This window comes from Pyrgilauda ruficollis, unplaced genomic scaffold (assembly GCF_017590135.1).
Source record: "Pyrgilauda ruficollis isolate IOZ18807 unplaced genomic scaffold, ASM1759013v1 scaffold29, whole genome shotgun sequence".
Taxonomy (NCBI): domain Eukaryota; kingdom Metazoa; phylum Chordata; class Aves; order Passeriformes; family Passeridae; genus Pyrgilauda; species Pyrgilauda ruficollis.
In genome coordinates, this window is record NW_024524266.1 from 15,724,685 (window position 1) to 15,740,405 (window position 15,721).

Genomic DNA, 15,721 nt, shown 5'->3' on the forward strand with positions numbered 1-15,721 from the left:
TTAGCATGAAATTATTATAAGAGAGTAAAATAAGAATTTCTATTCTGGGCAAACCAAGGGCTCTTCTAGGTTCATACATCTCTGATAGTGGCCTGTTCTCCTTAAGAAAAGAGTATAAGGATAGCACAAGTGTAAAGTCACATGGTGCTTCTGAATAATGCCCTAATTTCCATGAAAACATGGTTAGAAATTTCCCAAGAAAGCTTCTGTTCCTTAATGTTCAGAAAATTCAGGATGGATTTAGATTTCTTGCTGATGTGATCTGAATTAAAAAAAAAAAATTAGACTTCATGAAGACTCATATAAAAGTCACTGTAAACAGCTCTGTGGGGTGAAGTCTCATTCAGGGCATATAATTTGCACAAAAGTAATGTAAGCTTTATCTATTAAAGTGTTTTTTCTTTATCCAAACAAATATTAAATATTCACTGTCATTCAATCGCCTTGCCATTCAGTATAATGAAATCCCTCTTAAAGCTTTTGGTTGTTTCTATCTGACCTGAATGATTCTGAACCATCAGTAGTTTTGCCACATCCCTTTACCTGATAATCATCAGCTCAATAGAAATTTGCATGCAACCCCACTTGCAGCTCCCCTCTGTTGTGTAAAATGACCTCATTTCTGTCCTTTTGTTTTTCTTTCTTACAGCAGCTTTGTGAAACATAAGTTCTTTTTCATTTTGGCTTTTTGAAAGAACAGAAAAAATACTTACAGATACACACTTTTTTGTGTTTCAGTCATACTTATGTATTCATACAGATCCCTTTGAAGAAGCAATGCAATTATGAGGCATGACATCTTTGAAAACTATACTGACTCTTCTCCGTTAGATGGATCCATATGTCTAGTAATTTGAACCATTTCTGGCAGAAAGGGAAATGGACAAAGTAGTTTAAAATACTACCAATATTCCTCTGGATACAAGGTTGAAATCACAGAGTACAAAACAATTGATGGCTTAAAGCTAATAGTTAAGTCTCTTCTGAACCATTGCTCACTGCAGTATTATTTCTGTTATAAGAGGTGACTTCTAATGCCACTGAAATCAAGAGAGATGCTCAGAATCACACTGTGTGAAGAAAGGTATTAATGAAGAATCCTTCCTAAGTTCCCTGGCAGTAAGCAAAACAGGAAAAAAATTGTTTAGCTAGTAAGCCATTGCCTAAATTTCCATGAATGCGCCTGTGGAGAGCATGGACAGCCTTCCCTTTCCACCTCCACTTTGCCCCAGACAATTGTGCAATCAGAGTTTGATGGCAAGCTACAAAACAAAAACTGCCCTTGGCTTTTAAGGTGATCTGTTTATTTCAGAAACACACTGTCTGGTGAAAACCAATGACAACTTGATTTAAAAAAAAAGATGAAAGAGGAAATATTTGATTGAGGGAACCATGGCATCTCTAGACCAGAGATCATCACAATTAGGACTAGATGTGGCAGATCATTTAGAGAGGAGATCATGGGTGGAGACAGCCTCCAAAGTGAAATGCTACTATGCAGAGCCTGGTCTGACTTGCTAAAACCTTGGGATCACAAATTCTCCAAACAGCACCCTCATCCCATTCTCTTGGGCCCCATGGGAGACCCTGAACCCTGACTGCTTGCTGTGCCTGGTGACTGAACATGCTGTGGGTCTGTGGTAGCAGGTCAGCACATGAATGTGCCAGTGTGATTTGTGTTTCCATGACTATGAAGGCAGTCATCATACTAGGCAAGATGGATGTTTTGTATGATTAATACATTAGTAGTAAGATATAGGACAAAAACTGGAATATTGTTCAATGTGATAAAGGATAGTGTAACTCCAGATGACTTTTATTAGTTATTATCCAATTAATCCATCAGCTTCTCTGCAAAGGAGTTAAAGGTGCAGCATTTTATTGCCCTGTAACACACACCCTTTACAACCTGATCATCTAGCAGCCAGCTATCATCTAGATCCCTGACATATTTCCTGCTTGTGACCTAGGGAAAAAATGCTTTACTAATTGCTTTAATTGCAACTTTCTAGAGACAATTTTTCGCGTTTTCCATGTTTTTATATAATTCTCACTTCATGAGCATATTCTCGAGTTCTAACAGCTGCTAGGAGATGCATCACTTAAACTTTACTCTTTTAATATGGTATACTACTTTTTAATATGGTATTTTAATATGACAGTAAATATACATATGGTGTACTATAGAATATAATATAGTATACTCTGTTAATATAGTATACTAAAATAATATCTGATATTTTCTAAATCAAAATTAGTGTGGCCAGCAGGATCAGGGCAGTGATGGCCCCTCTGTACTTGACACTGGTGGGGCCACTTCTCAAGTCCCACGTTCAGTTCTGGGCCCCTCACTATAAGAAAGACACTGAAATGTTGGGGCCCAGAGAAGGGTAACAGAGCTGAGGAAGGGTCTGAGGGAGCTGTGGGTGTTCATCCTGGAGAAAAAGAGGCTCAGGGAAGACCTTATTGCTCTCTCCAACTTTTTCCACTGAATGAGTTGTCAAGCATTGTAACAAGTATGGGAACAGGCCGCCCAAGGAGGTGGTGGAGTCACCATCCCTGGAAATGTTCAGAAAGTGACTGGATGTGGCACTAAATACTATGGTCTAGTTGACATGGTGGTGTCAGAAAGACCAAAAGTTGGGCTTTTCCAGCCTTAGTGATTCTATGATTTCTTACAGAAATAGTCAGGTAAGAATGGAAACACTAACTTAAAGTGAGTGAATAACTGAATAATCAGTACAGACTGCATAGACCAACTCAAATACTTGCTGATTTAAGTAGAAATTAAAAGATTAAAAAATGTCAAAAGAAACATATACTGGGTTCTCTCCCATAGGCAAAAGTACAAGAATGGACTGTTTGGATGCTGCTTCATGATTCAAAAGCATGAGATGAGATGGTAAACAGCGTGATAACCTTATGTAAGGAGATTGTGATTCACCTTGATAGGTGCATGCCCTTCTTCTCTGAGTTCCTTCCTCATCTTTTCAGCATAGCTCCTGTTTCTGACCCTAAACATTATAATTTGGATTCAATTTGTCTTGATTTGTTCTATGAGGACACCACTTTTGAATGTATATTTATCAGAATTATAGAAAACCTTGCTGTCTACAAGCCCTGTGTATTGCCCACAATTGAATCAATCCTTGCCTTTCCTCCCCCTGTGCACTCTGACCAACTGCCTTAAGAATTGCTCCCTTTAGGTTTTATATCTTATGCAAACACAGCATTTAAAAAATCTGTGAGAAGGTGATTGAGATTTTCCAGTGCATTTTGCCTGAACTTCCTCAGTACTTTAGAGTCATTGCTATCAGTGGCAAGATAACCTTTCATCTTTTTAAGCAGGGATTTTTAATGTTTCATGAAGTAATGGAATACAATCCTGTAATGGAACCCTGTTTCCACCTGTGGTGATAAACTCTGTTGCTTATACCTGATTGCATTATGTGTCTCATGCCTGAGTTCCTTGTACAAAATGCCAAATGGGCCTTTAGATTATTTTTTTCCCAAAGAAAACCATTTCTTGACTTAAAATGCCAATTTTCATATGATTGTTGACTACAGAAAAAAGGGAAAAAACCAACACATTTGAAAATTACCATAATATATTTTTTTCAATTCAGGACTCAGTAACTCTGTTATTAGATAGAATATACAGAACATTCATAGCTTGTTTCATGCACAGACACAACCTCATAGATTATTTCATCCTGCAGCCAAAGGCTAGGCAAAAAAAAAACAAAAAACAAAAAACAAAAACAGATAGAACAGTCTAATTTAATATGTTTTTTAGAACAGTGCTCACCTGTGTCTTGGTCAATACTTATAGCTTTCAATAGAATTCCAAGGGGAATTACAATTTATTGCAATTTATTATTACTATTCTCAGGGAGTCATGTCAGGCTTTGCTTGTTGGGTTTTTTTTTTTAAATATAAAGGATCTTATTCTTACCAGTAGTTCAGGATATAGAGTAAACACACACACACACACACACATATACACACACACACACATATATATGTATATTTTATATGAACTTAATTTTATATATATTTAAAACTGCACCAGACTGAACAGAACAAATTGCTTGTTTCATCATTTTCTCATAAAATGATAGTTTCAATAGAACCAACACCAAGCACTTGGGCACACAAAAAGTATCTTGGTTTTAAGTCAGCTATATATGCTCTCACACTAATATTGGCAGGATTTAAATGTGATGGGCTTAAATCGGCAAATCAATCAAACACACTGTGAAAAGCAAATAGAAGAGAAAAATGGCTATCCTGTGCAATAACACCTGTCATGTACATCACTGAAAAAAGTGGAAGTATAGCAAAGTCATTGATATGTGCATCAATATTTAATAAGACTGGGATACAAAAACATGGGGGAAAAAGGTACTAAAGCGGGGAAAAAAACTGATTTTTAAAAAAAAATAACTTTAATAATAATAAAGCTGCTTTAATAATTCTCTAATCAAAAATCTAATAGGGTGTTTATGTCAATTTTGCCTCTGCTGTTGATAAATAACTGCAGCTATCATGTGCAGGGTGACAGTTTTTTTCCCTTCAGAACTCCCAAACATAAGATCAGAGAAACAATGGAGAAAAACAGCAATAAAAATTATAGGTATTCTTGAAGTGTTGGTCCAGAAACATTCCCAAAATCTGATGGAGCCACTTCCTATGTAATAGGCAGATATGAAAGGTCCTGTGCAAATACAGCTCTTTGCAACCATTTAAAAATAAGATTATTGTTTCTTAGATTGTCTTTCATAATGTTACTTCTTCATGGCAAGTAGGACCTAAAATATAGGCAATAGTTTAAAGAAATTAACATCAACAGAAGTTGAATTTGATCCAGCTGTAATATCACATCCCTCAGCAGACCCTTTGAAGGAACTGAAAATCTTGGTACACAATACAGATACCTCAAAGCATAACAAAAAATGCAATAACCAAAAATACAACTGCTTACTGGACTGGGGTGGGTCATCTCATCATCACCAACACTAATATATCAACACCCAAAAATGCAGTCTCTAACACTGATGTTGTCTGCCCAAAACTAAATACTTTGTGGTTTGAAGAGTTTTCTTAGTTTTGGGTTGCCTGGCAGTTTTATTACCTCTAAGGCATACTTTTAAAAAATGTTTTATTCATTTAAACACATGGGAGGAACTACCAAATCTCCTGGTGTCAAAGACAGACTATAAAAAAGAATATATGTGTGAGAGGCACAAATTGCACCCACTGTCTCAGACAGAGGGAGTTTAGGGACGCTACAGAGGGCAGGAGCCACTGGAGGTGCTACCCCAGGGGTGTAGGTGAGGAGCTGGGCTGGTGACAAGGTTCTCCCTTGCCTTCAGCTTCTCTGACTAACAGGATGTTGCACTCACACAAGGACAGATACTGGATCTGTTTATGTGATGCAGAAAGATCAGGGAAGAGAGATCCACCACTCCTAAATGTACAAGCTCTCACCTGCGCTTCTACTCTCTTCATTGATCCTGAGAGATGTGATTAATCTTTTTCAGATAGGGAGAATGCTCAATATTATTTGACTGAGCATCACTAAGTTTCCATAACAATCAGACAAATGTGGACAATAGCTCAAAAATTGTTTCTTTCTCCTGGTTTTATTTTTGAACTTCCAAAGAATAATGTGAATCCACTAAAGTCTTATTTGTCTACATGAAGTTTTGCTTTAAAGATTCTGAAGATGATTAGATGTAAAAGTAATGAATTCTGAGCACGGAAATGATGATGCCTACTGCCAGCAACAATCATGCAAATTTGTAAATGTTTACAAATTCACAGGCTGACATATGCACCACTGAGACCAATATTGTAGCACTATATTTAGCTTGTTCCTAGTCCTCTCTCAAGATACATATACAATCATGACTTCAAGTGAAAAACTTTATTTATATTAATGTATTTTACTTAAGCTGCAACAAAAAAGGATGGCAGTTTGAACAGAAATCTAGGACATGCAAGGGCAAATGTGAGGAGGAAAAGGTAAAAGGTCTCAATAAACATAACTTGATTATTTTTTCCCTCAGTAAAACATATTACAAATGAAAGTCCAGTGCCCTCTATTGCCAGCAGTAGTGATTACATTGCTTACTTGGCATGTCTGACACATTTCAGGGAAGCTCTTGTTATTCTACAAGAGTCCATAAAAACAAGAACACAAGGCAAATAATTTTAACATAATAAAAATGCATGTATTTTAGTCCTCCTATTTTTACTATTTCACTCAGAAATTTTAGATTTCATGATGCAATACTGCATCACCTTAGATGTCTTTAAAAGGTAGTCTGTATTCACTCAGACTTTTCTAATGGTGAAAGTGTTTTGTCATGGAGATGCTCATTGTTTCAGATAATACACTTGCACAGGTGTTAGAAGGGGAGTAATTTTCATGGAATACATTTTAAGCCTTAAAATTTGATTTGGAGAAGTAACATAATCTTTGCACATGCAAAAAACCAAAAGATACTGAGAATATCTTCACAATCTTCAGTGGCCCTACTGCAGCAGTGACAGATTTAACTCTCTCTGATTAATGGGGATTTCCTCCAAGGGCTGCTGCACTCAGGGGCAGGATGTCTGTGGCACCAGAGCTAGGGAATGGAATTGGGCTTTGAGATGGGTATAGTTCCGCTGGAGAAAGAGCCCAATTTCCCCATGGAGAAGCTGCTCCTGAACTGTAGCTAGTTTAGAATTTATGCCCAGTAAGGCAAAGCAGAGGAAACATGTCAGTGCTTGTACAGTCATGGGAACAGACAGAAGTCAGCCTCACTTGCAAGAAAAGGGTCTTTTGAGATACACAGCCAGCAGCCTCAGCTCCACCAAAAGATTTGCTGATAATGAGGTGGAAGGAGAAGCTTCACTTATCATCAAAGTGAAAATTAATCTGGTCTCCAAAAGCTGTCTTGTTAAACTGCAATCATTTAGACATTTTCTGGGGAAAAAAAAAGCCTGCAACAGGCAAAGTTGTAAAGTCTCCTGGTAATGGGAGAATGTTCTGGAGGAGAAGTATTAGAAAATCCCTTCCCTTCAGGCACACAGAAAAAAAATCTTCACTGTCTGAACATTAATTTAAATAAAACCCTAAAATGCAACCACAACCAATATAGAGACATTTTGATTCACTTTTTTGTTAATGTCAAATGTCCATCTTTGTGACTTTGAAGCCAAACCAAAACAAATTTTTCTCCTCTCTAGGTTTTCAGTGAAAGGGTTCTTTTCTGTACTGACAATTTGCAAAGCATCTCCAGCTGTGTGACAGCCACAGTGGGTCATGAGGCTCAGGCTTCTGATGTTACCGAGAACCAGAAAGAAAGATAAATCCTCCCTCTTAAACTCTGCTTTGGTTTTGTTATGCTGCATTGTGACACCCCACACCTTCTGGTGTTCCTTGCTCTCATAGGAAGTGATAGCAGAAAATCTCTATCTCCAGCGCTCAGGCCCCTACACTGGGCAAAATTAAGTATTTCTAAACAATAAATGGATTATTTAGGGAGATACTTTCTAGGTACTTTATAACGAGTAAGATAAAAAATTGTTCTTTAAACAAATTATAAAAAGTCAGCAAATTAGTTAAACTGAAAGCTTGCATGCGGTGTTGATGCTATGTGCAAAATTCAATGCATGAGGATCTTTGCTGTCTTTAAACTGTGCCTGTTTCTGTTCTTAGTAATCTTCTGCTCATGACAAATTACTTGGTCATATAAAAAAAAAAGCTATAAAAATATATTAATAGATAGTAGAAGTTCCAGAATGAAATTCTAAGTAAAATAAATAGCAATATTGCCATTGATATTATTTCTTAAAGTACAGTGAAAATAATTGTTAGTAATTTTTTTGTTCCAAAGGTAATTTAACTGAATAAATATTTAAATAGCAATTTGATGTTTCATTGCATCATAAGACAATATGCAGAATATAGAACACTAACAGGTTATGATATAGATACAGAGATAGGTCAGTGTAAATAATTCTGAGCATGTATATTGCCTGATACTTCCTTATGTATTCTGGAGATATCAAAAAAAATAAAAGAATTCTTAATATTTAGAAATGCAAATGTGTTTTCTACACCAGATTTAAACACCATTTGGTTTCAAAAGCTTTTCTTTAATGATACAGAATGGAAATGATGGGCCTTTGGTGTGTCCTTGCAAGATGTATTATAAAAAGGTTACTGGCACAAGAAAGCCTGGGATTTTAAAACAGGATGTGTCCCAAGGGTAGTGTTGATCACACAGAGCTGCAACTCAAAATTAAGAACTATTAAATTTCCATGAGAGTTCTGGTTATTTGCCACACTGCAGCAAATAATTGGGCTCCCACATTAGGAAGCTGTTCTTTCTCATCACTTTTACTGTAGCACTTAGAAAGTCTGGCAACAGACATCAAACAGAGTAATTAGGTACTTAGGATGAATAAATATCAGTCATGGTCTCTAACCAATAACAAATAATACCAACAAATATTTTTTTTGTTCAGATTTATCACAAATTATACAATTTTAAGTCTATCAGGTTTTCTGAGAGTTTTCTTTCAAAGGAAAAAAAAAATTCTGAGGCTGCTCAGAAGGTATTTTTCATGTTTAGTCAATGAACTGACCTAACATCTGCCATACTAATTTTTAATGTATGAACTTTAAAGAACTGGTAGAAGTTTAAACACAGACAAAATTTCAAAATTTTACTAACAGTCCATCTTTTGTTTGCCCTAAAATCAATGTTCTTACATGTGATCCTCCTTTACATGTATCTCAAAATTAGTGTTCCTTAGATGAACAGAGCACAAGCTTCTTTCTGGTGAAATTCAGCAGAACTCTAATAATCTAATGGCAACCTGGAGCTCAGCAAACTTTTATTTATCTTGTTTCTCCAACAGGCTTTTGTGCAGTCACAAAATTTTCTGTAAATGCCTAAAGCACCACAAACAAACTTCCAAACAAATTTCTCTGAACTCCTCTACGATGACACCAAGTTTTGCTCTGCAAAGCCAGCACTGATATACCCTCTGGAACTCAATTCTAAACCTGAAATCCTACAACACCAGCACACCTTACTGATAGCTTTTATCACCTGAAACAATCAGAGATCTTTTCTGATCTTGTAGACATGCATATGCAACTACTGTTCTGATTTCAGAAAATGCAACATACTAGCAGATATCAGTGCAGCTTGAGCACACTGATCAGAATCTTAAAGTATAGGATTTAATTCTAATTTTCCTACCAGTCATCCACTCATCTAAGCAGCTGTCTTCATTTGACATATAGGTTAGCTGTCAAGAAAGCAGTTTGGAGAGAGCTAATATTGAACATTTTAATCTGCGTTTTTGTGATTTGTTGCCAAACTCCATCCCTCCCTTCAGCTCCTCTTCTTGGTTATTAACTATTGTCCAGAAGTATGGCTAAGGACAGAATATTCACGGCGTGAAAACATTTCCATGGAAGCAGAACCTTAAAAAGTTGACAAATGAGACTATTCTTGTCTTCACAGAACTTCACCCAGTTACTCCCATTCCAGAGTCAGCACGCCGAAATCACTTTTCTGTGAGTCGCTTTTAAAATTTATTTTAATTTGAAGCCATTGTGAGTGATAGCATGGAAAACTGAGCGCGTGTGTCAGTAAATGCAGCACTGCAAATTTCTTTATTGGATGTCAGACTTATGGCAGTGCTGTCTCTCTGGACCTCAGCAATTTGACACACTTCCTCAAAAGACCAGTAAACCGTGCATGCATGTCAGTCATTCCTGTTGGCTGATGTGCAGCAGGCACTGAATCTACAATAACAAGAGACCACTAAAGAGTCTTGAATAATTTCAGCTTGTCCATGGGCTCAAGGTGAAAAGAATCGAGACCATCACCACACCTGCTACGATGTAAGCCACATACAAAACCTGAGTAATTAAGTTGTTTTAACTGCTGTGCAGTTTGACTAAACCTGTAAGCAATGCCCTCTTGTGTGTTCCCTTTATCCCTGGATATAACACTTGACTGAACAATCTAGATGCTATTCTAAACAATTTCATTAGTAAAAGGTGCATTTAATTTTGCTTTTATTTACTAGCCACATATATTTTAAATGAAACTGTCAGCCTTACTTTTTTTGGCACATGTTGCATCATTACTGTGTTTCTTCACATGATCACACAAGAATGGAAATTCCACAGTCACCACACAAAGAACTATATCAAAATGTTTTCCCTCTGCCCATAAAAAGGTGCCATTTTTCACAACTTAAATTCTCCACAAAAAGGAGAACTATCAAATGATCTTTGTTTTTCATAAAGCTAAGTAATGTAACATTTGGTATCCTATTCATCTATTTTCATATTCTGATTCTTCAATAACAAAAGGAAGAAAATCCAAGCATGAGGTAAACTAACCATAAAAAATTATCCACTTTTTTCCTCCCCAAACCTAATGTGCTTTATTTTCTGACACCTGTTCCTACCCAGTTAGAGATTAATCATTACAGTATTAACATGAAAAAGCCCATTGTCATAGGTCTTCTTTGACTCTGTAGTGGAACTTTCTATTCTTTTGCAGCAGAAAGGTGGAAAACCTACTTAAACCTCTGAAATTTCAAGTGATATTATCCACATCTGTTATTTGCTATCATAGATTAAAACATTGAAAGCTCCTTCACAAACTATTATAAAACCCACTTATAGGTTAAGCTTTGACTTCAAAGTAGCCATAAGGGTATACCATAAAATTCAAGCTGCCAAAGTTTACTAGTTCATGTTTACTAGCTCAAAGTTTACTAGCTGCCAAAGTTTATTAGCTCATGTTCTCTTCCGTACTAACAACAGATACTTCTATTGCTGACATTGAAATTGTCAGCTATTTGAGACATTCTCTCTCTAATGAGGGAACAAAAAATTGTCCAAATTTCTTTAGTCAAAGACATTTACTCTTTCCTTTTTCCTGTTGGGAGTTGCTTTTGTATTTTTTACTTTTTTTTTTTTCTTCTGGATTTTTCACGTTTTCCTTATAGAATTAGTTGGCATATACAAGCTCTTTCCTATATGCAAGTAAAGAGTATTTCTATCTTCATTAGCACATTCTGTTTTGAAGCCTATTATGCAATGAATGAGACAAAATGTTTAACCAGTGAAGCAACATAAAATCATTTAGAATGGGGTACAGGCGCTGTTAAGGTAATTGTTGTGTCTGTTCCCAAGTCCCAGCTGACAGCTGCTACACTTGCAGGACTGTGACAGATTTGCATTCTCCCAAAACACATAGTTCAGGATTTTACTTATATCAAATTTTAAAAGCTGGTATCTGAGAAAACACTGTCATACTCAGGACCAGACATATCTCTAGTGGGAGATCTAATTACAGTTCTATTATTAAAAACTAGGTTATAATACTTTCCTTTAATATCATTATGTACACCCTGCAGAACTTCATTATTTTATAAATAAACCTCATCTGAGGTCAAGAAAACCTTCTTTCTGAATAAAATTATATTAAATTATTATGTTCCACATTTAAAAAATTGCTTTAAGCTTTAACTTATTGCATGCCATTTAGATGGTAAACCAAGAAGGTTCACTCAAAGTCACACCCCATGTCTATGATTGCAAAGGGGAAAAGACAGGTCTCTTGGATTACCTTCTCCCATTTCTCTTATACTTTAAATGTACTATTTTATCTCACAAACACTGAAAGCCAACTTTTGGCCCTTCCTACTGAAACTTTGATTTTCTTATAGATGAGTCACATACTGTAATTTTCAAGACCCAGATTTTCTGCATAATCCATTTTCTGGCTAGCAAAAGAAGTAAGAATTAGAGAGAAACCTGCCCTTTTGAGCAACTGTAAGAGGGACCTGCAAAATTTATTTTCCCCACTTTTTTGATTTAGAGCACCCTAACCAACGTGCTAAAAAAGTCTGAAGAGAGACATAGCCTCACCCATAGCAATTGAAATACTGCTGATGTTTCTGCTATCGGTTCCTAGATACCCTTTCACAGACTCCTTGGTAACACTCCAGAGGTTTCAGGTTCTGCACACCTCAGAGAGAAAACTGTCAACATTGTGTGGCTGAAAGTTTGTAATGGATTTTGTGTTAGGGATTTGACTCCACAGCTAAGAGGTATCAGACTTCACTGCTAAACTTGAGGCATCTGACTGAAACAGCTCCACATGATCCAACTGAAATGTCACTGTGGGCATGGCCAGAGGAAGGACAACTCTCCTCCCCCACAGGTAAAAATTATATGTGGGCTCTCAAGTTATGCTGACGGCACATAAATCACAAAATTATTTTTTCAGTTCTTTACAGGTTCTCACATTTAAAAGCATTATTTGTATTTACATCATAAGTCATGTGAATCAACTTGCAAATCTGAGTGTTTTGAAAGCTCAGTCCAAGAATAAAAGCACTGAGACACAGGCGCTCTAGACACTGAATTTTTAGGAAAGTAGTGCAGCTCTTTGGGGAGAAATGCACTATACACCCATGCAAATGAATCTTCTTCTAAATGAAGATTTAGAATATTTACAAGGGGGTTTTATTTCAACTATATAAAAATGGGGGATTTTGCATATGGAAGGTAGTTGATGGGAGAATTATCTTACATAATTTAATTTAATGCTAAATATTTTACAGTTAATTAGTGACCTGGATTTCACTTTTCACAAATAACAGAAATGAATGATGTCATACACTTCTCTGTCTTAATACCAACCCTATAGGCTAATCTGCTCAAGAGAGCACCCCTAGAACTGCATAGGATTGAATAAAAAGCAATTCTGCAATGAAAGTAATTCATTTAGCACTTTTATAAAGCTGACAATGATGAGAAATCACTAACAAGGAGTAGGCTGCTAACTGAAATCGATTCCACAGCTAGAAACAGAGATGGATTTGAACTGCTGCAAACAAGCCAGGAGAAGAGGGATAAACTAGTTTTTATATTGAAATCCACCTTCATGTCTTGAAGACCACCACTCTGAGCTGTTAGAAGAGGGAGAAACACTGTCCTGGGACTATACAGCAAGACTTCCTGTATTTCTGCCCTAAAAACCCAAGAAAGAAGTAATTTCTTCAAGATTTAAAGATCAATAGTTTTTTGATAGCTGAAACAGGAACACCCTGTCCAAAAAACCCAGGTCATGCTTCAGGCAAATAAAAATTTGAATCATAATATTTAGGAGGTTTTTCTCAGAGCCTAAATGAAGTAGAGGGAGATTAATACTTTTACAAATATACACTTAAAAATGCATTTTCCTATGCAACTAAAAATAATGCTATAAAACTCAAGTAAAAAGTACCTAAACACCATTAAACTACATTTAATACAACTAGAATTGGAGGAAAGGACTCTAGATCATTCAGATGAATGAGTCAAACTTCACACTAAAAGCCTGTGTTGATAGGTATTTTCTAAAACTTTCATAATTCTTGTTATTCTTCTTCAGGCTTGGTCCAAGTTTCCTCAGTAATTGCAGCTTTGCTATTCCATAAAACAGTCATTTCTGAGAAAACAATGTTCTAGGAGCATTACATTTTCTTTAGATATAGAAGCAAAACAGTTACTCTTCATTTTCCACAACTATATCTGTGACCATAAAAAGGCCTAACAGGTAATACATTTGAAATTAGGATATATCAGATGATGGTTGCTGTGGCTACTTATTCATACATGGAAAAACAAGATTACAAATTATTCTAGCTAAAATCTCACTTTTGCCAAGAAAAATAAAATAATTACATCTTTCACCCTCTGTGAAGCACTTCCATTATCACAAAGATATTAAAGTTGCCTATTTTTTCTGCAATAGTACCATGTTGTGGATTCATTTTGTTTGTGATTCAACACAGCTTCCAGAGCTTTCCTGTCCTTCATTATTGCCAGTCCAGCTATCCCCCCCTTCCGTATGCATATGTTTTACTGATGTCCTAAACATAATACTTCACAGTTGTCTTGTAATTCATTATTCTTTAAGACAGTATTTCACCTTTATCCAGTCCTTCAAATTGCTGGACATCTCTGCTGTAAAGATGCTGAGCACAAATGTGTGCTAAGTCACTTGAATCAGTATTAGAAAATTCTCTACACCACAAAAAAAAAAGATTTTGGGACTCCCTGATGGACTAAACCACTGCTGAGCAGGTTTTTCAACATTATGGTGGTTGTATTCAGATTCTCTTACTCCCCTTTTTTAATGAGTAGAATCAGATGGGACACAATCAAAAACCAGACTAAACAGAAGATACATCACAGCTACTATTTCATTGCTGTTTATTGCCTGGTAAAATGACAAATGATAGGACTGATTTGTTTTATTATTACTGGCAAATAAATTTGAGTCATTGTCCTCCAGGAATTAAAAAAAAAAAAAAAGTTTCAGCAAATCAATAGCTCAGGCAGAATTTTTCCTGAGTATTAAAGATGAAATCCTTATACACTGCCAGAAGGGCATGCTTTAAATAAATAAGTTAATTTGGTCTTATTTTTCCCCACTCCATTTATGATCTACCATTTTCAAAAGCAACTATATCAAAACATATTATGATTTACTTTCATAATTTGTTAACTGGATTGTACCTCTTATCTCTGACCTTGCTCTTCTCCAATTCATCCAGTTTTATTAAAGATGCAATTGCAATTAGAAACAAGAAGAGACATGTCTAATAGAGGAAACTCCTTTGTACATTAGAAACATAACAAAGAAATCCAACAAAGAGTAATACAGGTGCATCACTAGTTTGAGAAAAGGTGAAGCAAATTGAGGCAGAGAACATATTAATAGAAGAATGGCTTCTTACATTTCAATCACTGATGAAATCAAAGAAATAAAGTTTGAACATTTTTTCTAATAAATCCGTCAACTGCCTTCAGCAATATCTGAGACTTGGAACTGTTACCTTGAAAACTAAGCTTCACTGTAGGAATATCAGGTTTCTTTTTTTTTTTTTTTTTTTTTTTGGGGTTTTTGTGGTTTTTTTTTTTTTTTAATATACAAAGCTATTTGCATCAATAAGTAAATAAATATATTACCTTAGCAAACTGTGCATTTATCCATTTTGTGAAAGTTTTCTTTTGAACATCTTCTCGTTCATCTGCCAGAGAAAAGGAAAGTACTTCATTAGAATTATTCCACAAAATAATGCAATATTATTGATTAATGTTTCAGGTTTGGTTCATTGTAAATTACTAAAAATACTTCAAACACAGGCAGGAAATTTATTTGGATCTATTCTTTAAAAAATGCATCAACACATTCTGAAGGTCTACAGGTCCCCTTCATAGTCATGGTCTACATCCCTAGTTCAACTGACCTATCCTGTGGTTTCTTTTCTTCTGGAAAAGAAGAAGTTGCACTAAGATCTGAAACACCCCATTGTAATTTTTAATTTCATATAGGTATAAAAACCCACAAACATCTGATGGTCTTGGCATGAGGAAACTCTTCTACAGTAGAAAAGTACTTGAAATAACATTATATGCACCTCCTCAAACTGCTTGAGGAAGTGAAACCTTCTGAACCCAAACAATAGCTCTCCATTGGCAGCCCCTGATGCACCTTTTGCCTTTTTTTAACTTGCAACTATTTGCCTGTCACAAATTATCTATTTTTCCTCCAATGGAAAAAGAAAAAGAGAAAAAAAAAAAAACAAACAAAACAACCCACACACATATTTGTTCAGCCACACATGAAATTAT

The 15,721-nt window shown here is 35.8% G+C and overlaps 1 protein-coding gene across 7 annotated transcripts in view; it reads right to left on the reverse strand.

Annotated features, from left to right (window-relative positions):
- Nucleotides 1-15,721, reverse strand: part of DMD (dystrophin) — a 1,148,466-nt gene that overhangs the window by 852,188 nt on the left and 280,557 nt on the right. For all 7 annotated transcript variants that reach the window (XM_041472370.1, XM_041472371.1, XM_041472365.1 and 4 more), the window contains exon 2: nucleotides 15,056-15,117. In XM_041472370.1, coding sequence (XP_041328304.1) covers nucleotides 15,056-15,117 — 62 coding nt within the window. The remainder of the gene's footprint in view (nucleotides 1-15,055; nucleotides 15,118-15,721) is intronic.